Here is a 27,420-nt window from a genome sequence, read left to right as displayed (position 1 = left end):
ACAGGGACCCACTTTGCACGCCAGCCAGTGGATGGATGTCTTGGCTTCACAGAATCAAATGTCACGACATCTGCTTCGACATCAAGTTGTTTTTAACAAAATGCAAGACAACAAAGGAACAACACATTTTTTAAATTTTTTAAAGATGTTTAAGATTTTTTTAATTTTTTTATTTAAAGAAACAACATTAAGATTATTTAGAAAAAATATTTTTAATTAGCTTTTTTAGAAAGCGAAATTTTTTTTTCGACAACAAAAGACATATATTATTAAATAGGTCATTTTTATGAGAACAACTCTCTCACAAATAGGACGAAACAACAAAATCCCACAAATTAAAACCACCCCAAAGGCTGCACTCACAAAACATGCCTCATTAAAAGCTTCAAAGAAAAAATTGATTGAGATAAAAACCTCGTGAAAGAAAAAGAGTATAAGTGCCTTTGACTCACTTGAGACAAAATAAGTAACTAACACAATATAACATGAACAACCCAAACCTAACCACATTATTCAACTAAATAAGAACTCTACAAAAGAACATCGAAACAAACAAGACGAAAGGACAGAATTGAAGCCTCAAGGGGACCCATACTTATTAGGGGGATTACGTTTGAGATGCTGCATACACCGCTCAATGCCCTCCTCATCAAAACCTTCCCAAACAAGACTCATCTCTTTACAAACCGCCCACATCTCACGTGCACACTCATAAACACAGTCCTAGGTCTGAGAAGACAACAGAGCCACAGGATCCACCCAACCAGATGCAGTGCCAGACACACCCGATGCCTCGACCACATCAGAATCAGCAACCTGAAACCCCTGTTTTTTCCTTCCCCTCTTAGTGACTTTCCTAGGACGACCTATTTTTCTCCCAGCATAAAGAACTGGGCTCTTATCGGGCTCCTTCTCCACAGAAGGACAAGGGGATAGAGGCTTAAACCGTTAGAAAATCATATCAAGAGGAATAAACGAGGGAACACCATGTCCGAAACAATACGTTGATCGAGTGCAATCCCCGGATCATCTAGAACTTCTCCCTTAGAAGCAACATGACCATGACCTAACTCATGGTCTGTACCAACAACTACACCATCACTCAATCTGGTATCCGACGGACACTCAATCTCCATAGAGGAGCCATCAACAATAACAACATATGGGATAGTCAAAACCTCGCGACTCTCAAATGAAGCAAAGTCCCCACTGCATAAAGCATCCATCTGAGCCTGAAAATCCTTAAGCACGACATATCTAGCCAAACCCCCATAAGTAGTCCAATCCATTATCAAAATATATATGGATGAAGGATATGACAAGAATACACAACTATTTTCAAAGTTAAGCAAAGCCCACAAAACTAAGAACACCCCAAAATACACCCACAGAGGAAGAGTGTAACATCTTGACTTTTGGGTAGTCACAATAGTAACCGATTTTAAACTAAGTGCGAAAAATGCAAGTATTGTTTTTCCTTTTTAAAGCAAGACTTATCCAACGAGGACTTAATTCAAAACTTAAGACATAACCCGATAAGCTATATATATAAACATGTACAACCCCTGCTGTAACTATAAACGTCACCAGTACCTGCAAGTGACAGAAGTGTGCCCGAAGGCAAAGTGTACGCAAATAGTGATCAAGTGTAAGTGTTATAATCACAATCGTCCAAGTGTGGGAGAGTCAACCCAAAACAGCCTCCTCAAGACCTCCTATCGTCCGACTACTCCCTGTGATTCCCGTACAGAGAACCACACAAAAAGCAAAATGTCGGGAACCTACCCTGTCCCAAAATGTACAACTGACGAATCAGAGCTATGACTATATACACCTAAAACCTAGTCACGTGAAGAAGCGGGTCTCCCAAGCCTCCTCCTCCTCCTCGCTAGTGTAGTCATCCTCAGAGTCTGAATCCATAGTGATCACATCGATGTCCACATCCATAACCTCCCTCCTCAGTCTTACGTGCCACCCTAGTCAAGTCGGTCTCCAAGTCTACCATGTCGGTGGCGATGTCCTCCTCAATCACGTGAACCAACGGTTGCACGCGATATCCACGAGAGGAAGTGGACGTACCCACACGAGTAGAAGGTATGGCGATTGGCTCCTCCTTTGGCACAACGAGCCTCGACGAAGATGCAATGTTCGTAGAGTCCTTAGAAGCAGGAGGTGTCGGTCCAGAGGGTGTCTCAGCAGCAACGCGATATCCACGAGAGGAAGTGGACGCACCCACACGAGTAGAAGGTATGGCGATTGGCTCCTCCTTTGGCTCAACAAGCCTCGAAGAAGACGCAAAGTTCGTAGGGTCCATAGCAGAAAGAGGTGTCGGTCCAGAGGATGTCTCAGCAGCAACATCAATCTCGGGCGGATCCTCATCCTCAGACGACGACAGTGGTGAAGGTGGTCGTAAGCCACAACCAGGTCGATCCAAAGTAAACCATCGGTGGCAGGTCAAAGGCCACTAAATACTTCCGCAGTACTCCCTTTGTCAGGTCTCCATGTCCGTCAATCTCATCCTCCATCAATCTCCCCTTGTAGGTCGTGCGGTGGTTGGCGGGGTCCAACTACCACGCGGTAGGGTAGATCTGGTCAATCATCTCGTATCTGATCCCCCCCCCCCCGAAGGGTGAACCAACATGAACCACTCCCCCAGAGACATCTTGCGGTTTGCCGACCGCCCAAACACAAAAAATACAAACAAGGCCAGGCGCGAGCGTCAACTCACAAAATAGAGTAGATAATACAAACAATAGAGAACACATAAGGGATAGATATATAGGTTCGATAGGTCATATCATGGCATGTAATATCATTTCCTCAGGTTGCATAACAACATACACTAATCATTAATTCATCAAATAAGAACACGATGTTCATCAACATCAAATCATCAAATCACCAAGTGTATGGTATGAAATGCAATGTCATGCTAAAAGAATGCTCCGGACAGGCATGGCACCATCAAGTCGGTCTTTTCACAAGCCTTTGTGTTAACCATAACGCTCGGGTGTCACTTATAACCTAAATGTAGTCAGATCGGCCTTAACCCATAGGTTACTAAGTCTGCTACTTACGAAACACTCTTGGTGTTCTTATGTGGGAACCTGATATTTCGATCACCACTGGTCCCACTAAGGTTCGGTTTCCCGTCGTATAACCTCAAACATGAATGAATGATGCAATATAGTTAGCCAAACATCATATCGTACTCACCAACGTAAGTGTCTACCTAAGAATATTGTCTCTAAAATACCATAAGGTAATTGTCGGATTTTCGACCTCAAATTCCCATAACAAAGAGTGCAAACACCTGTGATGACTACTTGAGTCATCTGACTCATCTTTTAGATGGTCGAACTGCTATTCGAGCAAAAGAGTACAACGTACTTAGAAACTTATTAGTTTCCCAGGCTTATCCCTTAGGTAGCCTAAACATTAAACTGCGCATCGGCTAAAGGTGCCAAGCAGACAAGGTTTCCCCAAAACTAGGATCATCGACACTTCTCATATTCCCAAAACTCTTATCCAAGTCCTAATCATTCTTCAATATATTATCAATATTATAAAGTCTTCTAATGTTGTTTAGCGTGTTATGAATTTCATTTGTAAAACAAGTTCTATTCCTCGTTGTCTCTAACTCAATAAGTTCTAAGATTTCCATTAACCCAAGTAATTCCCTGAGAAGGTCTCGATCTCCTAAAACGTCAAAGGTTCGAACCTTGGTCCGACCCATTAATCATTCCCTTAAAGGTTCCGTCACTAACATTGCTCAAACTCAGGTTTCCCTACACTCCGACGCTTCCACAATATATATAAGTAATTGCACAATCAGCCATTACAATCCAGCAAAGCATATTCACAGATATCAAAACAACCTATGATTAGCCACTTAGCACATAATAAGCATGTGATTTAGTCAACATCAATCATAGCAACAATCAAATCATAAACACATATGTCGACCGAAGCCCCAAAAAACAGAGACACAAGTCTCAAGTTTTACAACGGTCGAAGCCTCAGAAAACATTTTCCAATTCAGCTCAATCAACATCATCACAATCAAATAAACAAGTTGAATTTATCGACGTCTAAGTCATTAACTAGCAAGTAAGTTGCCCTCACCTCCAATTCATCCAGCTTCACAGTGCAAGGGTTCTTCACTCGCTTCCTCAGCAGCTCCCAAAGTTTCCAAAACCAAACCTTTGAGCAAATATAACATTACTCAATCAAAAGAAATCAAAACAATCTACACAGTATTAACTAACGTCAAAAGAAACTTTAAAAGCTTCAGAGTATGATAATCTAAGACGAAAGGACAAGTTTTCCCGAAAAAGAATTTCTCTCCCCCCTCAATGGTGCCCTCGGCCACCCCCTTTAATTTTAGCGTTTCGGCGTTTTTTCTTCGATCTAATTTAATTCTTAGGTAATCTAAGGTTATAACTAGGGTAAAAAAATGCTTAGAAAAATTATCGGAATTGAAATACAAATAGAGGTATTTGGGTCAAGATTTTAGGCTAAAAAACTCAAAGTTGAAATTTTGAAAAAGAAATTTGATAGGGTCTCAGAGAATGTCGTTTATAGCAACTAATTCTAAATGCACTAGGTTGAGTCGTGACTTTTTGGTTCAATAGCAAACCTATGAAGAAAAATGGGTATTTCCACAGTTTTTCATATCTACAGCGACTCAGAGAAAAATCTAAGCGCACCGGCGGTGAATATGGAACGCAGGAAAGTCATAGAAGATGATTGAAAGAAGAAATCGAATTATAAAGATATTTGTGCAAAATGCTCAAAACTTTGAGCACAGAAAGACATAGTGAAAAGCAACAGAAAGTAGAAACAAAGGCAAGAAGTAGCAAGGTTACCTCGCTTTCGATCCAAAGAAACTGAAATCGGGTCGATCGGACAAGAACTCGCGAAGATCTCCCTCTCTCTCTCTCTCTCTCTCTCTCTCTCTCTCTCTCTCTCTCTCTCTCTACCCGCGGCCTCTCTCTCTCTCTCTCTCTCTCTCTCTCTCATTTCCCTCCTTTATAGCGGAGGTGAAAAAAGTAAAATCGAAGGTTTTGCGGATCCGGTCGTCCTGGTACTTTCATCTGCTGATAAGAAGTGATTGTTTGGCGACAGAATGCCAAAACTCAAAACGAGGTTCTTTAAATTGAAGAAAACGTTTCAAACACAGTATGGATCAAAATACGCCGAAAAACTACTTTTTGTAGTTGGTGTCGGATGAAGAAACTTCCTTCTGAAGAAAGATCACAAGCGTTGAAAGAAATGAGATAGCGTAGATGGAAACTTCTTTAAAAGCTCCGAATAGAAAAACTCTTCATTCAGAGTTTTAATTAAAGTCCCCGAGAAGATAAAGCCTAGCTTCAACAGACTCCCGAGAAGCCAAACCTATCGTGTGTACAGTCTAGAGTTCCGTAGCGAAACACTGGTCATGGGAAAAATACTCGAAGGTGTTTATTTTTCTAACTATTTTTAATTTTGCTTAAACAATGCTCTTGGAGCGGAATTATCCTTTGTCGGACACTCTCGACCTTAGCCGGGTGTAGAAATCGCTCGAACTATAACTTAAACTCACTATAGTACCATCCTTAGTCATTTCCTGAACTTTCTTCTTCATTAAGTCATCCGAATCTGCAAACACTTTGTTCAGGTTCCTTTCACGTTATATCAAAATCTAAGGGTGAATAAAAAATTAATTTATTTAATCTATATCTAAAAACTAGGGTCTTACAAAGAGAAACATCGACTGTCAAAGGCAAACCACACAATGAAATCAGCAACAACCACAACCGTTCAACAGGCCCCAAAAATATACTATGCTAGATGGAGAGAGAAGATAAAAAAATGATTTTAATTAATATAAGAAAAAACACAAATCAGCTTATGCTTTTTTCAAAATCACTAAAAATTAATCTATTCTTTTAGACAACTAAAAATTATTATTTTTTAATATGAAATAAACGACACTCTTAAGAATACCAGCGAACAATTGTAAATTAAAAACTAAATATTAAGATTTAAATGATTTTTAAATGAAATTAATTTTCTATGCACCAATAAAGTAAATAGTTTTTACACGTTAATCATTCAGATTTTAATGATGCGAAAAAAATTATCTTTTTATAATTTAATCTGTTGATTTGAAATATCTTTTACAAAAGTGTAATCTTGTTGCACGTGTAAAATTATGCTTGGAAGCTCTAGTGTGTCCGTACCATTCAAGATCGGAGGCGAATCATGATACAGATAAGCTAGCTAACATGGCGCATGATCTTGGGCTAGGAATTTAGATTTTGGAGCGCGCGTCCTCCTCCTAGTTGTTCAAATTTGCTTCTTTTTTATGTTTTAGGGGTATCGTTCCCTTGATCTACCCGTGTGTAATTTCTTGTTTTTATTCAAAATAAAAGCTTATGTTTTTTGAATACAGTAATGAATCATTTAATGTCTTTTTAGTTCTAAACTAAGATATTTATTCCTTCTCGTCTCACTTATAAAAAAAATTATTCCTTCGTCTCACAGTGTCATTGCATTAAGTAGTAGGGACGAGGGCACACCAAAAAGTTTTTCCTATTCACTAAAACTAAAAATCAAACCATCAACCACTACTTGATTAAGAATGTGGAGGAGATAAACCACTACATCAGCTCACTTATATATCATTTGATGTTTTATTTTTTATTTTTTTGGTAAATAGGAAAATTATATCATTTGATGTCTTTTTTTGATACAATCATTTGATGTTTGAGTAAGCATATTTCAAAAAAAAAAGCATAATTTTTTTCTTTTTCAATTTAATTCAATAAATAATTATAACACGCTTTTTTACCTGTCTTGTGAAAGAAATCTTCCACCCTATAAAGCACGCCCCTTCTTTCAAGAAACTAAGCGTAAGTTTTGCAACTTATATATAACAGAACCCCGAAATCTAGCAGAGGCAGTTGCACAATCTGAATCATAATCAATACCATAACAAAGCTTTTTCTCCTTCTTTGTCCCCATCCCTTCTTTCCTTTCTACTCATCTCTTTTTCTCTTTGTTGTTTTGCGCTCCTACATCACTACTCGCTTCTCTATATATATATATCTCTGTTTTTTTCCAACACTATCAAAAATCCATGGCTTCCTCGTCTTCTACTACAAAAGAGGGAAATAATCAAGAGGGTACCCAAAAAATTGAATCCCTTTTGTGATTTCTGTCATCAATTAATTTAATTTCTGTTGTTATATACCTCTCTTTTGGTATATTTCTTTTGTTGATATTAATTTGACACTATATTTTGTCCACACTTTTGATGCACCCATGTAAGCAGGAATAGTTGGTGAGAAACCAATACCATATGATCAAAACGTTCTGCAAAAGCACGTTGCATTCTTTGACAGGAACCATGACGGCATCATCTACCCATGGGAAACTTTCCAAGGTTTAATTTCCTTTAACCCTTATTTTATATCTTCCACTCAAATATGGGGAAAACGTAGAGCAAGATTGTGGGGATTTTTTACACCGTGTAGAAATCAGATTCTAAATATGTGGCTGACTAAATCCAAATTTTTAATGAGTTTAATTTCTATGGCCCGACGGTTTTTTTACACCGTCAACCAATCAGATTTTAAGTATGTGAGCAAATTTTTTTTTTTACTCAATTTCTTTAATTTACGTGACAAATCATTGAAATCTAATTGGTTGGCGGTGCAAAAAAACTTTATACCGTCAATGTATCATCATTTTTCTCATTTTTAATTTAATTTAATTATGTCGTACATAATTGAAATATGATTTGTGTTATCATAAATATCAATGCATCAATTTCAATAAAAGTAAAAAATAAAAAATATCAATGCATCAAAAAAAAATTATGAAGGGGGAAAGATAACTGAAGAAATGAATTAAGTAACTACCGTTTTGTAATTTCATGATATTTTTAGCACCAAATATTTTTCATGATTTTGCTTTTAATTATGCTCTGAATTGCAGGATTTCGTGCAATAGGTTGTGGAATGCCGTTGTCGATTGGTGGTGCTATTTTCATTAATGTTGGTCTCAGCCAAAAAACTCGTCCGGTATGTCTGTCTTTCCATTATTCCATCAAAAAAAATATATATATATTGACAAAGAAAAGAAATATATATATATATATAATTATCTTGTTGCTTTTTCATGTTAAAACACAGCCATAATGTGGCACATATGCTTACTTCCATTGCTTTTAGTTACCAATATAATATTTTCAAAAAAAAAGAAAAGTTACATGAATGCTTTACTTAAAAAAATCATAGATAAAATTTTAAAATGCAAAAAACGTGTCACAGAGATAAAAATACGATAAGGGGAAAAAAATGAATACACGTGGAATCAGATTCCGTAAAGCGTAAGAATAAATGAAAAATTGGCGTAGTGAGCAGGAGTAGGAATCATTTTCTCACTTCACACAATTAAAAATTAAACAACTAATTGAAAACCTGATCTTTCTTTTTATTTTTTCCGACAGGAAAAGAGATATATTATTTATTTATACTGAAAATTTCATGAGAACAAAAGAAATATATATATATATATATATATATAATTATCTTGTTGCTTTTTCATGTTAAAACACAGCCATAATGTGGCACATATGCTTACTTCCATTGCTTTTAGTTACCAATATAATATTTTCACAAAAAAAGAAAAGTTACATGAATGCTTTACTTAAAAAAATCATAGATAAAATTTTAAAATGCAAAAAACGTGTCACAGAGATAAAAATACGATAAGGGGAAAAAATGAATACACGTGGAATCAGATTCCGTAAAGCGTAAGAATAAATGAAAAATTGGCGTAGTGAGCAGGAGTAGGAATCATATTCTCACTTCACACAATTAAAAATTAAACAACTAATTGAAAACCTGATCTTTCTTTTTATTTTTTCCGACAGGAAAAGAGATATATTATTTATTTATACTGAAAATTTCATGAGAACAAATACTCTCATGAAAGAAAAATACACTGAAAAACTATTACTTAAATTATGTGCCTTATTAAAATTTTATATAAACAACTCATTTGAGATAAAAATCTAAATACGGAAAAAAAGTAAACCATACTAAAGAGACCCTTAGACTCTTGAAAAATTACTACACCATCCATAGGCAAAAGAAACAAAAGACAGCAAACAAAGCCAGTAAACAACCCTTTGAGCAAACCCATTCCAACCCCAAAGCCAACACATGGTCCTCGGTCATCACCAATCCTAACAAATCCAGTAGCTATGCATTGCGCCTCCTTAAAAAGAACAATAGACCATCCATAAGAAACACATATCCAACCAGCAAAAAGACAACATATTCGTACCAGATCAACCTGCCAAGAACTCCGATCCCCTGCTCAACAAGCTTTGCCACTGTCAATTAAATAAAAATCACAGTCCAGAACAACACGCACCAATCAGCAAACATCTCACATGAAACGATATGATTGAATGATTATGTAAAACTTTTTACATTGTAAGTGTATATAAATTAATCTCTTAAAAAATATAATATAATTTTAAATAAAACAATTTATTTTTCCAATAGATATCATTTTGGAATTAAATGATGATATTTATCCATATATAAAAGAAAAGAACAATTGTAGTTTTCTCTTTAGTTTTCCTTTAGTAAAAAAGAATAAAGAAAAAGATAGATCAGACATAAAGCTAAAAACGTGTAAACGCAAGGGGATAAGCCATAAAGTAATAACACAATGAATAGAAAACTGATTGGGGTCTCTGGGGCCTATTCGGCTATTCCTCCTTCAACTTTAGCATATTACTTCAACAAAAAGTTTATGGTGAGATTATTATAGGTCTGCTCAATCTGAAAAATAAAATGTCAAGGACCACAAAAATAGATGGTGAAAAAGGAAAGAATAAAGACTTGTTGACAACTCAACTCAAATCAAATAAACAATGAGAGATTTTTTTTACAGCAAAAAGAATGACTATTATAAAAAAGAGAAAGCTAAAAAGAACTTCTCTCTAACTGCTCTGTCAACACACCAAAGTACAAAGAGATCACAAACCAGTCTGATCTCAAACCTCCGCCAAACCCCCTCGGCCCAAAATTTTTAGAGACAAAGCTTCATTAAAACCTTTTTAAAAAAAACTCAGTAGAAAAAAATCTAGAAAAGAAAAAAGAGTACTTTAATCTCTAAAGAACAAAATGATCCAGCAAAATACAACAAACCCACCCAAAGAAAATAACAAGAAACATAAAGAAAGCATATCCAGCTAGAAAACATGCCTCAGCCTTTCCCCTTGTCAAAAATTACCAAACCATTTCTTATAAATACACCTTTCGCCACCTTATAAACCAATACGAACTGCCAAAATATGTCAAACCATGCCATGTTATGAGTATACCAGAACCTCTGAATAAGACGTCCCCAACAGCAACAGAGCACACCCAGGACACGAAATCAAAACATTTTCTCACCCCTCACACATCAAAACCCATTGATAATGCACTAAATTCTCAACCACGCCATCCAACCATCCCACCACAAAACAGGTACAAGACAGAACAGAAATAACACAAAGACTTAAGGGGAACACAGATTCAGTGCCCAACAATCCAACCACAAAAACCAGAGCCTATCCCAACCTCCACACCATTATGCAGACAACTCCCACAGCTCAAGCCTCCCATCTCTCCCACATTTTGCTAAGAAATCAGCAACCTCATTCCCCTCCTTTAAAATGTGCCTTACCCCCAAACAGTTAACTAAAGGTATTAAATCATCAATCTTATATAGAATTTGAAATAAACCATGAGAGATAGGAATACAAAAGAAAGGAATGTGTGATATCACGTAGGGTGCACATGGCCGGGTCAACCCAATGAAACCATCCAATCCAATCTGATCAAATGGTAAAAATGCGGGTTGGATTTGGCAAACGGGTCCATCGGATCGATTTAATTACGATCCAATTATCTTTGGATCAGACATCAGATTCCATAATAATCCATCCAACCCAACTCGAAATCCAATCATAAAATAATAATATATTATTTAATATATATTCTTAATAATTTTAATTTTTACCTAACTTAGTAGTAAGGTATGTAATTTCTAGAGACTTGAAGTTTTACTACTAGAGTGATTTTTAGGAGACTTGGAGACTAATTTGTTTGTAATTACTTGTCATATTTAAAGACTTGAAGTACTTGTTTAGTTATGTTTTGTTGTATAGATGTGTGTATACGGTACTTATGAACTTATGATGTAATTGCATGTTAGAGACTTGGAGTACTTGTTTTTTAATATTTTTCAATATTTCAGATTTGTTTTTATTATAATATAGCGATCCAATTAATCCATCCAAACCAACCCGAAAATTGTCGGATTGGGTTGGTTCGGGTTCGTAGGTGAAAATTCACGAAATCTAACCCAACCCAAACAGTTTTGATCGGATCGAATCCTGATTAGCCTGAAAATCCATCCAACCCAATCTATGTGCAGCCCTAATATCAGGAATGATCACATAAATAATCTGATAGAAAAAGAAGATACAAGGGGAAAAAATGACATCTACCACAAAGTGGACCAAAAAATTATTATTTATTATTGTATACTAAATATAAAAATAATAATATGTTTATTGTTCTGAAAAGCTAGTTAATACTTTTTTTTCATTATTTTCTATCTATCTTTCAAAAAAAATTATTTTCTATCTAGACCCATATTAATTGAACTTTATCTCACCTATCATATTTTAACTATATCCTGATTTTTTTTTGGTTACAGAGGAACTTTATCCTGATTAATTGAATTTTATCTAACGTATCATATTTTAATATATTCTCCAACCGTTTGAAAAATATACAACTATTTTCTATTTACTATATTATTCTCGTTTTGAAAAAGAAAAAAAAATTATATTATTTTTCTATCTATAGAGTATTTATTATAATTATTTTTTTGTTCCTTAAGAAAAAAAAATTAATATTTTTTTGTTACCAGAAAAAAATAAGTAATAGTATTTTTAGTGAAACGAAAGTCAGGTGAGGTGTCTTTAATTTACGGAAAACGACAGCGTTTATTTTAAAAGGTGTGGGACAACAATCAATGATAGGCATGAGCGGTGGGATAAGTAATTGAAAAATTTCTCTCATCTCACACGAATATATGCTATCTAATATTTAAAAAATAAATAGGAATCCTTTAAATTAAACAACAATATATGTCATTTTTATTTCTTAACTGATAAATTTTTTTTTAAACCGGATAACATTATATCAAAATCAAATCGTCATAGAGGCTAGTACATCCGAAGCCACCAAAGGGTCCAAAACCGGCGGAACCTCCTCAAGCCAAACAACGTTGGGAAACTTGTAGGAGTTCCTTGCTAAGAAATCAGCTACTGAGTTACCGGAATGATGAACAAAAGATAAATTAAAACTAATAAAAGATGAGACTAATTCTCTACGGTCATTCAAAACAGAGAACAAATAAGATGCACCATGCTTGTTCAGCTTCCAAGCCTCAAAGAGTTTAATTTGAAAAAGTTTTCCTGTTCACCAAAAAAATCTAATTTGGAGAAATGTCATTTTAACTTATAACAAAATTTCAACATTTTTTGGTACACTTTATACCAAAAAAGATGTTAAAATTTCAACATCTGAATGCGATTGACAATATACTTCTTTGAGATAAAATTTATTTGGACAAAAAATAATTTTAACTTCTGACCCTTTTTTTTTTCATAGTAGACAAATTCAGTCCTTATTTTAGTCTATATTTTTTAATCAAATACTTGAATCAAGTATGCATAATCCAGTATATTTTAAATGTATGTTCTTTTAACTATTTAGTTTACTACCAGTTAACCTTGGTAGTAAACAAAGTTAAGAAAAAATACTAAACAAAGTTTTTTTTTCTATGTATATGAAAAACAAAGTACTTTGTTTTACTAGAGTTATTAATTTAGATGAATGCTTCTAATATTGTGTTGAAATATTTTTAACGAACTTTTCGTTAAAGGGAATTTGTTTGTGCTACTATTAACTTGCATGACTATCTCAGTTCTTATAATATAATTATGATGACGTAGGGCAAGTTTCCTTCTATATTGGCGCCAATAGAAGTTAAAAACATCCAAAAAGCTAAACATGGAAGTGACTCTGGGGTCTATGATAGCGAAGGAAGGTAGAAATTTAAGTACATGGAATAATCTTATTGTAATTCTTTTATCTTGTTTACTTCAGGAAAATAATAAAACCTAATGGAATAAAACTAAGGCATTGAATTATTGAAGTTATTTTATTTCACGTTTCAGTTTTTCCATGTTAATTTTGTTCACGAATTAATTTATGTTCCCTCTTTAACTTCTAGGAAACACTTCTTTAGAATTGACCTATTAAATTGCTAATCTGACATTATAATTTTTGGAGTACATATAATCTCAAAATATTTTGGCAATCTAGTGCGTTTGCTTACTCAATTAAGGCTGTGACTTTTAGGTTTGTTCCTTCAAAATTTGAAGAAATTTTCAGCAAGCATGCCAAAAGATACCCAAATGCGTTAACATCCGATGAATTGATGGAGTTGCTGAGGGCAAATAGAGATCCTAAGGATTACGGAGGATGGTAAGTTTGTCGTCATATAATTTGATGAATGAAATTTGTTTCGACTTTGTTTATTATATGCACCAAGAAATTTTTTTTTCGTAAATGAGAATGATTTTATTGCAAACTAATTTTAACATATAAGGGATACATTATATTGTAAATAACATGCACTAAATGTTACATTTTATAATGAGTAAAAATATAGTTCTTGAGTTGAAATTTTTATAATATGATCCACCATAGAAGGCCTTCCTGAGAATATATATATATATATATATATATATATAATATGAATCATAAATTGTTTCATTTTGATGCTCAGGCTTGCTAGCTACACAGAGTGGAAAATCTTATATGTTCTTGGAAAAGACAAGGATGGTTTGCTGCAAAAAGAAACTGTTCGAGGTGTTTATGATGGAAGCCTGTTTGAACAAATGGAAAAGGAACACAAACAAAAGAAACAAAATTAAATACAGAGAGTCAGATGACTTATGCTGAGATTAAATACAGAGAGTCATATGACTTATGCTGAGAATCTTGCTTTTCGTAATTTGTGAGTTTCTGGTTGTGTGCCTTCAAAGTGTTTGGTTTATAAATTGTGATTATCCTGTCAGTATATGAAACGTGCATTGTAAGGGATGTATTTTTAGCTATCTTGCTTGCCTGATTTTATATATCTGAGTTGTCTAAATAACAGTATTTTATATTTCATTATTTAGTAACTTACACTATGTTCGCCGCTAACCGTGTGGATTATTGATTAGTTGATTTCGACTGTTTGAATATGATAATTGGTTTTAGTTAATTAGCTGAGTTACACGGTGCGGGTTTGGTCAGTTGTTAGCTGATTGATCGACATATAATGAGCTATTAGCCAACTTATCAACGGCCAATTAGTCGTTACCAAATGAATCGGCTGTCAATCAGTCACAGCCGAATGATCGGCTATCAATCATTCCTTAGCCGACAGATCGGTTGTTAATCAGTCATTAGCCGATAGTCGATGGATCGACTGTTAGTTAGTTGTTAATCGATTTAGGATTTAAATTGTCCAAGGAATTTAGCATAGATTTTGGAATTTTTACTATAATTAATTAATCTTTAAGTGATGTTTTCATTCAAAACTTGAAGATAAAATCAGAATGAATACTTGCCACAAATATACGAGCTCCATGTCAAATGGAGGTAATAGAACTAGCCATCAACTTGAGAAGAGAAACCTACTCGCTGATATGTCAGTTTTTTAAGATTTTGATAGGATGCCATGATCCTAAATGTTTGTATACGTGCGTAATGCCTATAGAACAAATAATGTTGTGTAATTAGGTGTGGTTTACCTTTATAAATAGTCGTTTCAAACTCATTTTCTTCCAACTACTACAGTAGTTATGGCTCTAGGGAATACAAACTAGATTGAAGTATTTTTTTTTTACCAATTGAAGTGGAAAAAACCATATTTTTGTTTCCTAGTTTCGAAATTAAACTCATCAACTTCTGGTAAATCCTTCTTGTGGCCAGGAATGAAGAAACAGGTAGTCGAGAATGTGGCTTCTTGCATAACTTGTCAGAATGCTAAGGTAAAACATTAGAGGCCTGTAGGGACGCTCCATAGTTTAGACATGCTGAAATGGAAGTTAGATAGTATATTCATGGATTTCATTGTACCATTACCTCGGACTCAGAAGCAGTACAACTCGGTTTGGGTAATCGTCTACCAATTGACCAAATCTGCTCATTTTCTGCCAGTAAGGACTACATACAATGTGGAGAAACATGTTGACATCTATGCCGCGCAGATTGTACGATTCCACAGAGTACTTTCATGCATTACCTTTAATAGGGATCCAAAGTTCACTTCGCATTTCTAGGGGGCCTTGCCCGAGGCATTGGAGATGAAGTTGAGATTGAGTTTTGCCTATCAACCGTAAACGATGGTTAGACAAAGAGAACAATTCAGTAGTTGGAGGATTTGTTGCGAGCTTATGTCCCATATAACCGCGAAAGTTTGGATGAGCTCCTGCCATTGATTGAATTCACTTATAATAACAGTTTCCATGCAAGTATAAGGATGGCATCGTATGAGGTATTCTATGGGAAGAGGTGTCAACTGTGTAAGACCAAGATTTGGTTCTGTGTACATCTCTAAGTTTTGATGATAACAAAGATATATTTTGAGTATGGATAACTTTGGTACTCTAAAGTTTGTCTCATGTGTATTTGACAAATAGGTTCGGATTCTGATTGAAAGGGGTTTTCATCAGAAGTCAAAGACTAAAATGTTGACCACCAAACCGCTTCTGCACTGACTACGTTCTGTTGAATGGTAGTTACTGCTTCAGATGTTCTGAAGATTAAAGCTTTGATGTTGGCTCTGAAGACCAGAAGTTCTGAAGTGAACGGTCAAAGACTCTGAAGACTTGAAGATTCTGAAGACCCAAGAAAGTTGGCTCTGAAGACCAAGTATTTCATTTTTAAGACCAGAAGTTTTGAAGTGAACCGGTCCAGAAGCTGAAGACTTGAAGCTCTGAAGATCCAAGCATCCTCGTGACTCTGACTAGAAGCTTCACAAGCTCACACTTGAAGCGCGCCTTTGAAGATCAGAAGTCAACTGTAAAGGACAAAAGGTCACTATCAAAAAGTACAATTGCAGTGTATTATTCTGACTAGTCTACCTACAATTATCAGCCTTGTACGTTCTGGAAATTCCAGAAGTACCCTCCAACGGACAAATTCTCTCAATGAAAAATCACTTTGTGCTTGGAATATTTAAAGGCTGAAGAAAGGAAGAAAAGACCAAGACACTGAATTGCAATACAACCTTCATTCAAGCGAAAATCTCTTAGCAATCTTTTTCTTCATTGTTCTTATTTTGTTTGCACTCTGCTTGTTTAGAAGCAAATCTCTTGTAACACAAATCTTCAATCTCTTGATTGTATTTCCTTAAGGGACCGGTTAGGTCAGTAGTCTTGAGAAGACTACAACTTGTGTGTCTTGGTTTTTGCTAGTTCTTAGGATTGTTAGTCACTGACCAAGGTGTGCTAGTGCAGTTGTAAGAATCTTTGGTTAGTGGATTACTTTCATTCGACGAAGGAAGAAATCACCTTAACGGGTGGACTGGATTAGCTTGAGGATTTTTTCAAGAGAACCAGGATAAAATCCTTGTGTGTTTATCTTTTAACTCTTTACTCCCCTGTCCTTAAATCCGAGAGTTTACGTGAAACGAAAAGAAACCATCTTTACTTCAAAACCCTATTCAAACCCCCCATTTCTAGTGTTTTTCATACCTTCAAACTGCCGTTGTGATGGTACCAAGATGGGGAAAGTATGATAGTTGGGTCTGAATTTCTACAATAGATGCCAGAAAAGTTCATGCAAAGTAGAGAAAAGATGAGAACTTCCCAAAGCAGACAAACGAGATACGCCAATCAGCGACAATAGACCTTGGAGTTTGAGGCTAAGGATCATGCATTTCTTCGTGTCACGCCGACTATAGGAGTGGGTAGAGCAATCGAGTCCAGATCACTCACGCCAAAGGTCATTGGATCATACCAGATTATGCGTCGTCTGGGACCAGTAGCTTATCAGATCGTACCACCACTGTTTCTCTCCAACATCCATGATGTCTTCCATGTTTCACAGCTATGAAAGTACATTTCTAATCCATTAGATATCATTGAGCCTAGAAAAAATTTAGCTTAAGGAAAACTTATCTTTTGAAGTTCAACCGATTAAGATCCGAGATAAAAGGACCAAGCAACTGAAGGGCAAACATATATCTTTGGTTAATGTCATTTGGAACCAGGCGACTGGCGATGCAACCTGGGAACTAGAAGATAAGATAAGAGAATAATACCCGAACTGTTCTTAAACTTCTAGTTTTGGAAATGCAATAATATAAAAAAAGAAGGGGGGGGGGGTTGAATTATGTTCTTGTAAAACTTGAGTTTTCAAAACGTTTTCGCAATCGTTTGGTGCAGCGATAAAAACATCTAGTCCTTGGCTTAGCTAAGATTTCACTAAACAAGTATCAAGGACTTCTCCTACACCAAGTATTAGATAGAACTCCTTCCAACCAAGTATTCTACAAGACTTAACCACGTATTAGACAAGACTTCTCCCAACCATGTATTCTAAAGGACTTCTCCTTTACAAAGTATTGTTCAGGACTTCTCCTAAGATATATTTCAAGATCCTTTAGTTCTACCGGGTTATCTTTGCACAAGAGGGATAGTAGAAAATGCTAAGCACATGAACTACAAAATATTGGATACAATCTGACTCTGTGATGTACTTTGAGTTCTAGATCTAGAGAGAGTTGGGTATACATATTTGACTCTTAGCTATTTCTCTTAGACGATGTAGGGACTTTTCTTTCTAGCTTGCTTGATGAAAATTTCTGATTCAGATGAAAGTGGATTGTCGTTGAAAATCTTGTTCTACTTTATTTCTTCTAAAAATGTTCAAGTCCTCCTTTTATACTTCAAGTACTTCTAGGGTTTGTTAATAGCCGTTGGAGCATGTAGAGAACTTTGAGTTCTAGTTGTTAGATCAAACGATCTTCTTGTTAGGTGCATTAAATGCGTTGTATCCTTTGACTGACACTTGTTGCTACAAAATGTATCTGTTTAGTTGATGGTAGCATATTGAGCTTCGTTCCAGTCCTTTTGTGAGAGAAAGAGGAAATTTGATTTTGATAGCGATGTACTTATTTCCTTGATCAATGTACTTTGTAGAGTATCACGTGATTCTTGACACTTGACTTTCTCCTCAAGAATGTCTTAGAGATTTCTTCAATTTGAGCATGACGCTTTTTCACTAGACATTGTCTTCATTGGTCAACTTCGAGATAGACAATGAATTTCTTTACTGAGTGTAGTCTTCTCTTGGGCAAATCGTCTAGCAGATTTCACTTTCTTCGTTTGTGCAGACTTCTTGTACCTTTGACCTTTCTTCTCTTTTGTGGATTGTCCTCTAGTATTGTCTTTCACTTGATCATCGACAGTGAGGAATCTAAGTTATAAGTGTTATTTCCTAAAATATATTTCACATGAAATTTTTAACCATTACACTTATACTCTTGAAAATTGTTATCTTTAAAAATATGATAAACAATGTATCTAACGTTTGAACTTAACAATTTTGAGAACGAAACTAATTTAAGGGGGGAATATTGTAAGACTTAGAATTTCAGGAATTAAATTATTATTTAATTTCCTATGTACGCCTTAAGTTATGTCAGCATAAGTACGTTTGTAAGTAACCGTGTGACTAAAATACAAGAGAAATAATATTCATAAGTCATTATAAATGTTGTTATATTGCAAATGGTAAAATTTGGAACAATGCCTGAAAATTTGTACGTTTCAAAATATTCAAAAAATGGCCCCTCATCGTGAAAAAACTGAATAAGTCTCGATTCTTAATTAGAGCATGAATAATACTCTTTTATAGTCTTTATAACAATGTTTGTTTGATTTCGTGAATTTTGACTATAATATTGATAAGGTTTGTTTACGGAGCACGGGGAAGTTTTCTCTCATCACCTACAAAGGTTTAGTAAAGGACTTCCGGGCGATAAACAAGCATTCTTGGGAATCCATTTAAAAATTCTGAGAGGCTCATAAACGATTTCATTTAATGTATGGAATCTAGTTTTAAAATAGCCTAAAAAAAGGAGTTTTCTCCCCTAATGTTCCAACTCTTTTTTTTTTTGTCTACGTGTGGATGTTAAATGCCACGTCAGCATTCTTCGTGGCGTGACACGTCATTAAACCAAAATCAGAACTTGGAAAAAATTGTTTTGGGGATTCAAACTCGGACCTTGTACTAGCAAAACAGACCCATTAGCAATTGAGCTAGACAATCAATTGTTAAAATAAAAAACAAAGTTTTATTTATATCATGATTATTCATCATGCTTCTCCAAAACCATCATCTGAAGAAGATGAAGAAAACAATACCATTATGTGTTTCACAGCTACAAAAACCAAACACATGTAACAAAAGTCAAAGTCATATCTATAGTGCCAAACTCTCTTCCTCGACCACGAAAGCAACATGCCCAACTTGAGCTCAATTCCAAAATCCAAACTTTCTCTTCTCTTCTTCTTCTTCTTCTTCTTCTTCTTCCTTCATTCACTGCATTTCTAATACCACTGTTCATTCTCCACTGCAGATGAATTGATTCCATTCCATACAATTTCACATACCCTAGAGTTTTCTTCATCTTCCTCGTACTCCAACAAGACAAAAATGAACATGAGAAAAAGTTGGTTTTTCCCACGTGTGTGATTCCCATGGTTTCAAATTTGAGGAGTGTGAGAGGGTTTGATTTTTGATCTAGTAGTGTGATGACTTGGTGATGGAAGTCATGGGATAATGGTGGTGGTCGTGAGGTCTTCGAAGGTGGGAAAAGGGGGTAGAAGTGGGTGTGGGTTTTCTAGGATTGGGGGAGTTGAGTATGACTTTCTTTCTTTCTTTCAGGAGCAATAGTTTGGAAAATGTTGCAATTGAAGGTCTTAGTCTGAAATTGGTAACTTTTGATGTGTCTTAGATCCAATATGGTGAAGAATATTCCTTTGTTTCAACCAAAATTTGAAATGCAATAAATTAACACAAGAAATGGGTTTGAATTGTGTTCTAATAAAATTTTGAGTTTTCAAACGATTATAAGTTTTTCAAAAACGTTATATGCAATAGGTAAAATAGTAAATAGATGAACAATAGAGACGCATGCAATATATCTTTGTTCACCCACTTGCGGTGGGACAATGTCCAGTCCTTGGCTTAACCAAGATTTCACTAAGCAAGTATCAAGGACTTCTCTCCTACCCCAAGTATTAGACAGAACTTCTCCCAACCAAGTATCCTACAAGACTTCTCCTCACCAAGTATTATGAAGGACTTCTCCTAACCAAGTATTATCAAGTGTCGCAACTAGGATTGCGGTGGGACGGCGCTACAAACATTAGAATGCAGAAGCGTCGCCACCAACATTTTTTACAGAGGGAAAACGTTAGAAAACTCATATGAATATAGTCTTCGAAACCAAAACGGGTCCTGGAGCCAATTACGCGTAGGGAAGGTACTAGCACCCTAAGCGTCCATTTAGAAATGGTTACCCTAATTAATTGTGTGAAAGAAAATAGCTTTTTATTTATTCCACCCCAAGAAAATGATTTCAATTAAAGATTAGTTTATATTTTATTAAGAAAAAAAAGATTATTTATAAATTTGGCTTGACGGTTGTTGATACCCACTTCGATGTATCCCCAAAGTGCCATGGAGAATTCAAAGCCACGTAGTTCTTGATAATTTTTTGTTGGTTTGTGTTTTTTATTTTAAAAATATTTGATATATTAAGATATCTTATTTTTTTTTTTGTAGAAAATAGATCATTTAAATGGGTAGGTGTATTTTATTATATACAAAACCAGTCAAGTATTAAGAAATCACGTCATTTTAAATTGATATTGGGAAGATTTGTGTTTTGATAACTTACAGGAGAATAAGATCACGACATGTATTATATACTTGTGAGAAATATATTCTATGTAAGAATCATATCTTTTTTCTAAAAAAACCAATCCCATGTTGGAAAGAAAAATAAAATGTATCCCTTTGGCAAAACAGTGACGACAAGGAAACAAAAAAATAAAAGAAGAGCGGATGGCAATGAGGCTTGAAAACGGAAGTCGACGACAGCAGTGGCAGAGCCAGCAATTTGATCTCACCGGGGCCAAGAACGAAAATAGAACAACAGAGAAGAAGAAACAGTTGTGGGTTTTCAACAATACAAAAGCTAATTTTTTTATAAGAGATTTGTAAAATCTTGGGTGTGGCCATGGCACAGGCAAGCCACTCCCTGCCTCCGCCCCTGGACGGCAGCATATCCAGACATGGTGAAAATTGACATTCACAGTACAAAATCCCCTTTTAATCATGCAAAATCACTTTTAATAATTCAACACAAGCTATTTATTTTCCAGATTCGCACAGAAATATGGAATTAAAAAAACATTACATTTCAATACTCATGCAATTTTCAAAGGTGAAACTACAACCCCAAAAAGTGGTCACTCTGTTTTTTACACTCTCTTTCTGCCTCTCTCTCTCAACATGATCTCACCACACAAAACCCCTCTCTATTTATAGTGTGTCTAGGGTTTCTTTCTCACCACTCCTAGAATATTCTTGGGAATCATTCTTTACCATTCTTGGAGAGGAAGAAAAGCCATCTAGAACAATCTAGTTTATTTTTGGTATTTATTATTTATTATTTATTTTCGTATTTAATTATTTAATTAATATTATAATTCTGAAATGATTTAAATAATTGCTATTAATATAATTTTGAATGCTATTTTTTATATTAAATTTATTTTATTAAAAGTAGAAAAAAATTAGGTGTTCACAGTTGCCCTTCTTTACTTGTTATTTTTCATAGGCGATATGAGTAACAAATTAAAGGTTATCAAATTGCTATGATAAAATAAAAGTAAAGATATGAACTCTAATTTTGTCCCACAACTCCATGGTCAAAGTGACTAAGTGCACATGAGACCGAGAAACAAAAACTCAAATAAATGGCGGAACCACTACGTGGTCTTCCGAAAAAGAAAAGCGAGATAGGCGACCACTACGTGGTCTCTTGAGAAAAAGAATAGATCTGCGGAACCATTACGTGGTCTTCCGAAAAAGAGAAATGAAATAAGGAACCACTATGTGGTCTCTTGAGAAAAGAGTTGCGGAACCACTACGTGGTCTTCCGAAAAAGGATAGAGCTGCGGAACCACTACGTGGTCTTCCGAAAGAGAATAGAGTTGCAGAACCACTACGTGGTCTTCCGAAAAATAAAAAGAAAAGATAAGCGAAACCACTACGTGGTCTCTGAGCGGGGTACACTACGTGTACCATGGATTGACCTTGGCGCACTACGTGCGCCATTGGACGGGTACACTACGTGTACCCTTGACTTGATGCGGAACCACTATGTGGTCTTCCGAAACAAAAGAGATGCGAAACCACTATGTGGTTTTTGAGCGGGTGCACCACGTGCTCCCTGACTGGATGATGGCCCACTACGTGTCCCTTTGAGCGGGCTCACTACGTGTACCCTTGACTTGATGATGGACATGCGCCTTAGAGCGGATGCACTACGTGCATCCTGATTGGATGCGGAACCACTACGTGGTCTTCCGAAAAAGATTACAAGCTACGGAACCACTGCGTGGTCTTCCAAAAACGAAAAGAGATGTGAAACCACTACGTGGTCTTTGAGTGGGTCCACTACGTGTACCCTGGAGAGATTTTGGCTCACTGTGTGCGTCGTTGAGCGAGTTCACTACATGTATCCTAACTGGAAGATGGCCCACTACGTGTGCCTTTGGTGACCCATTACCGTCATCTACCTGACCTATGGTTTTTTATTTTTAATTTTGATTTTGATTTTTTATATATATATATATTTTTTGAACAGGCATCAGGCATCCAAGGAACCCAGGATGAGCTAGAACGCAGCATTTGCCCCTGTTTTCCACTTCCACAAGTCTACATGTCACCTGTTGCTGCTGGACTCTGAATCAAACAACCTTGGCAGTATGTCATTGCTAAAATTTCATGTGGTCTAACCGTCTGTCTTCTTGACTCAGACTTTGCCAAGCTTACAAGGCTCACAGAATTTTCCCAAAATGATGCATTTATAGGCTACAACATGCTTCCCTTTAATGCATAGTAATAATGAAATGCAAAACGAATACAAGGGTTATCAGATGAAAAGGAGTTTATTAGTATTCAAAAGGTAAATCGTGTTGGAAAAAGTCAATTTATTCATCAAATGAATGAAAGGTACAAGAGGAAAGATATGTGGGCGATGGTAGAGTACTAAGAAGACACCCCCTTGGATGAGAAGTGCTAGCTTTACTTCGTCTCATTCTGCCTGTCCATTAAACAGCCGCGTTGAACTTCTTGATTGCCCAGATGACCCTCTCTAAAAGCATCTCTTTTGCCATAGCCAAGACTTCTACCTTCGTAAGAGCTATCCCAAGATCAAAACCATGCCCGTCTTCTTCTTCTTCTTCTTCTTCTTCTTCTTCTTCTTCTTCTTCTTCTTGGGACGCACGTTCTTTTTGTAGGCTCTTTTCATGCTTTTATGATATAGCGGCTAACCTTCTACCATCGATGAGATTTAATTGGTCTAATCGGGTTTGGACCCGTTCAGCCTCCTCTAGCTTAGCTTCCATCAACACTCTTAGTGATGGGATCTCAACTTCAATTGGTAAGACTACCTCCATCCCATACACTAAAGAAAATGGTGTTGCCCCAGTTGAAGTGCAAATGCAAGGTGAAAAGGAGCAAGTCGTGCCAATCTCTATATGTTACTACCATTTTCTGCACAGTCTTTTTGATGTTCTTATTCGCGGCCTCGACTGCTCTCAAAAGTTCAAGGGGAGGTTCATCCTCATCTCTTGTTTCCTCGTCAGCTTGATTAATGGGGCAGTCAAAATAAGGCGATATTACACTAGCACTGTCACCCTCGAGGACATCACTCTTAGCCCTGCATTGTTGTTAGTTATAAATCAAAGCGAGGGGATAAGAAGAAACATTAACAACAAAAGGCTTAAGCAAAGACAAAGAAAAGTGCAGCAAAGTAAAAGAAGAGATAATGGTGGAAATTCAAAATGCATTTTATCAATACTATAAATCAACGGGAAACATGATGACCCAACACAAAATGTTCAAGATATCCTAAGCTTTGGGCAAAGCAAAGGACAATCATTATGCAATTACTTTGGAACAAATTTGTAAACCATAGAAAGTTCGGCATCCCTCCAATTATTGAGATTTTCATTTGGTGCACATGGACAGATTAGATCAGCATGTTGGATTCTTGGAACAACTTCTTCTGCCGCAGATATCGGGCCTAGAAATTCAAAACCAGCACTTCAAAATGTCTCAAACAGATTGCAGATGGTGAGTCTCTCCGTCTTTGGTTCATGATTTTCCAACCTGGCTAGCCATCATTTTCTTGTCATCCTTATTGGGTTTGTAGCCTAGCCCATATCGGTCCTTATTTTCAAATGGATTTAGAACTTCAACGATCCCTTTTTCACTTGTTCCAAGCTTTCCTCCTTCGAGCATTACTTTAGCGACCATCAAAGAAGCATCTGACAATTGTACTTTCAGGCCATACATTTCTTCATTCACGTACACTGCACTGGCAATTTCTAGTGTCTGAAATGAGGTCTCTTATGCCTCTTCTAGTGCATAAACACGTCCGCTTTGGGTCACTCCCATGGTGTCAACAATTTTTGTAATAGCTGGAGTATCAGAACTGCCATTTTCGATCTTAAAATCATATTTCCATGGTACTTCCTTGCTACCTTTGAATGGAAATGGAGCTGGTAGTTTGATGGTGATCGACTTGGGATTGGTAGAAACCAGAGCAGTTGCAGAACTACCAACAAACATCTCTTGTAGCGGGACTTTGCTAGTCTCGTCCACTTGTTCAATAATGGTCTTTTGTTCACCTGAAATAAGAGTGGTTATACTCCTGGTATAATGGATAACCAGGGGATTTTGAAAGATCGGGATCTGTCCCTCATTCATTGTCACAACATGGTCGGCCCCATATTGGCCTATCCTCACTATCTTATGATCCATAAGGTCTTGCAATAACCCTCTGAACACATTACATTCCTGGATGTGATGAGGAGCACCAGGGTGGAAACCACACATTTGCACCTCATCGAGACTCCCCTTGATCATTCCTCATTTGCACATTTCAATAAAGATGAGCTTCAACGGAGTCCTAACATCTTCCACGCTTCTGACCAAGCGTGGTTGTAAGACCCAAGATTTTAGAATTAAATAAATAATTAATTTCCAACTCACGCATAGGATTATGTGTAAGCGTGAGAGGAACTTAACTTGTGTGTGACGTTTGGATCAGTATTATGAAGAAGAAAATTTAGGAAACGACATAGAATATTACTAAATTCACTATAGGTTATAACATGAGTTTCATTCACTTCCGCCTTAGGGCGAAAACGTTAGTAAATGGCTAATTTGCTCTTAAAGCACTGTAGAAACGATATTCAAAAATATTCAGAGGAATATAAGAACTTATCTTATTCCTTTCCATGACGAGTGTTTCGACAAGAAACCCTGGACTGTACGAACGATCGATTTCGATTCTCGGAAGTTTGCCGAAACCGAGTTCCTGTTAGCTCAAGAACCTTTAAGTAAACTGTCGATACAGACTTTTTCTATTCGGAGCTTTAATTAAAGATTCCACACGCGTACACCTATTTCTTTCGAATTTTCTAATCTTTCTTCAGAAAGAAGTTTTCTCATCCGACATCAACTGCAAAAAGTAGTTTTTCGGGTAAAATAGATTTACACCCACTTTGGATCGTTTACTTTAATTCTGAGAAACCTGTTTTGAGTTCTGGAATTCTGTCGCCAAAACCTTTCTTAGAATTCACGGAGGAATGTGCAGGAAAAATCGGAATCGCGAAATATTCATTTCCCGCGTTTTCCATTTTCTATAAATAGCTTGAAAAATGAAAAAAAAAAAAAACGTCACCACCAACACACACACACGGCCGTGGGTTTCAAGGAGGAAGAAGGAGAAAAAGATTTTCGCCGATTCTTGTCTGATCGTCGCACAGTTCGTTGCTACGCGTAGGCCTCGAGGTACTGATGCTTTTCCTTACCTCTGATCGTAAATTCTGTCGTTTTTCTCTATGTCTTTCAGTGCTCAAAGTTTTGAGCTTTTTGTAAAACTGTCCAAATAACTTGATTTCTCTGTCTAAACTTATTCCCTGCGTGCCCAAGAGCATGTTTAGCGGATTACATTTCACCGAATCTCGTCGAATCGCCGCAGAACTTCAATTCTGCTCAAAATACCCATTTTGTGCTGAGGTTCAGCTTTTCGAGTCAAAAACTCTCGACTGAGCTTAGCGTCAGTAGGATTAGTCGTCATAATCGTCGTTGGTATCGACCTCATCCAATTTATTTTTCGAAATTCTGATTTTGAGTTTCCGAGCTAAAAATCTTGACCAAAATTCCCCTGTTCTAGTTTTCGATCCGATAATTTTTCTGAGAGTTTCCCTGGCCTAGATATCGCCTTAGAATACCCAGGAATTGATTTAGATCGAAGAAAAAGTTCGGAAACCCTATTTTTGAGAGTGGCCGAAACCTGTTTGTTAGGGTAGTGTGTCCAAAATTAATGTTTGGGTCTCTATGACCTGAGCTATAGCGTAGCTCTTTCGATTGTCGAAATTTTGGCTCCGGTTTCGTGTCATTCCGAGTTCTGTAGCTCGAGTTATGCTTCTTTTAGCGAACGAAGTCTCCGTTGTCCATTCGTGCCCAAATGTGAACTCTGAAGCTTTAAAAGCTTTCTTTACGATTTCGATTCGTATTATTAGATCGTGTTGCTCCTAGTTAGGATTGTGTTGATGATTGCGTTTCTTTGTTCTAGTTTCGCAATTTCCATGCACAACTTCTACTCACGAAGGTAAGGGTAACTCAGTTTTAGCGTGTCTTTGAGTCTTGCCTGCTTTTATCGCACTGCCTGCGTTTGAGATGAAGATGTTTATATTGATTGGCATTGGATTATGATTATTATGCTGAACTGGGAAAATGTTTTCTGGAGGCTTTGGCCGAGTGAACTTATTGAGACGTGTGTCTCCATTTTCTGAGAGGCTTCGGCCGTTTACTGGTTTCTGTCATTGAACTGAGTTGGTATGCAATTGAATTGAGTTATGTTCGTTAATAATAGGAATAACATGTGGTTACTCCGAATAAATCATTGGTTTGG

General features: G+C 36.3%; 1 protein-coding gene across 1 annotated transcript; it reads left to right on the top strand.

The window, feature by feature from the left end:
- The first annotated feature begins 6,897 nt into the window (after nucleotides 1–6,897).
- LOC130737688 (probable peroxygenase 4) lies at nucleotides 6,898–14,312 on the top strand. The gene is made up of 6 exons (XM_057589512.1): nucleotides 6,898–7,169; nucleotides 7,319–7,429; nucleotides 7,984–8,069; nucleotides 13,082–13,176; nucleotides 13,491–13,616; nucleotides 13,921–14,312. The coding sequence occupies exons 1-6, from the start codon at nucleotides 7,124–7,126 to the stop codon at nucleotides 14,066–14,068; spliced, it is 612 nt and encodes a 203-aa protein (XP_057445495.1). The 5' UTR covers nucleotides 6,898–7,123; the 3' UTR covers nucleotides 14,069–14,312.
- The last annotated feature ends 13,108 nt before the right edge of the window (nucleotides 14,313–27,420 follow it).

Source organism: Lotus japonicus, chromosome 2, assembly GCF_012489685.1.
Source record: "Lotus japonicus ecotype B-129 chromosome 2, LjGifu_v1.2".
Classification (NCBI taxonomy): Eukaryota; Viridiplantae; Streptophyta; class Magnoliopsida; order Fabales; family Fabaceae; genus Lotus; species Lotus japonicus.
The sequence above is the reverse complement of the archived record's forward strand: the minus strand, read 5'-3'. Positions and strand labels throughout refer to the sequence as shown.

Bases quoted from the DNA above. Each gene is read 5' to 3' on its own strand.
- LOC130737688 (XM_057589512.1), top strand. From the start codon at position 7,124: ATGGCTTCCTCGTCTTCTACTACAAAAGAGGGAAATAATCAAGAGG. The intron at 7,430-7,983 runs GTTTAATTTCCT...TCTGAATTGCAG, and splicing joins CCCATGGGAAACTTTCCAAG to GATTTCGTGCAATAGGTTGT. The intron at 8,070-13,081 runs GTATGTCTGTCT...ATGATGACGTAG, and splicing joins TCAGCCAAAAAACTCGTCCG to GGCAAGTTTCCTTCTATATT.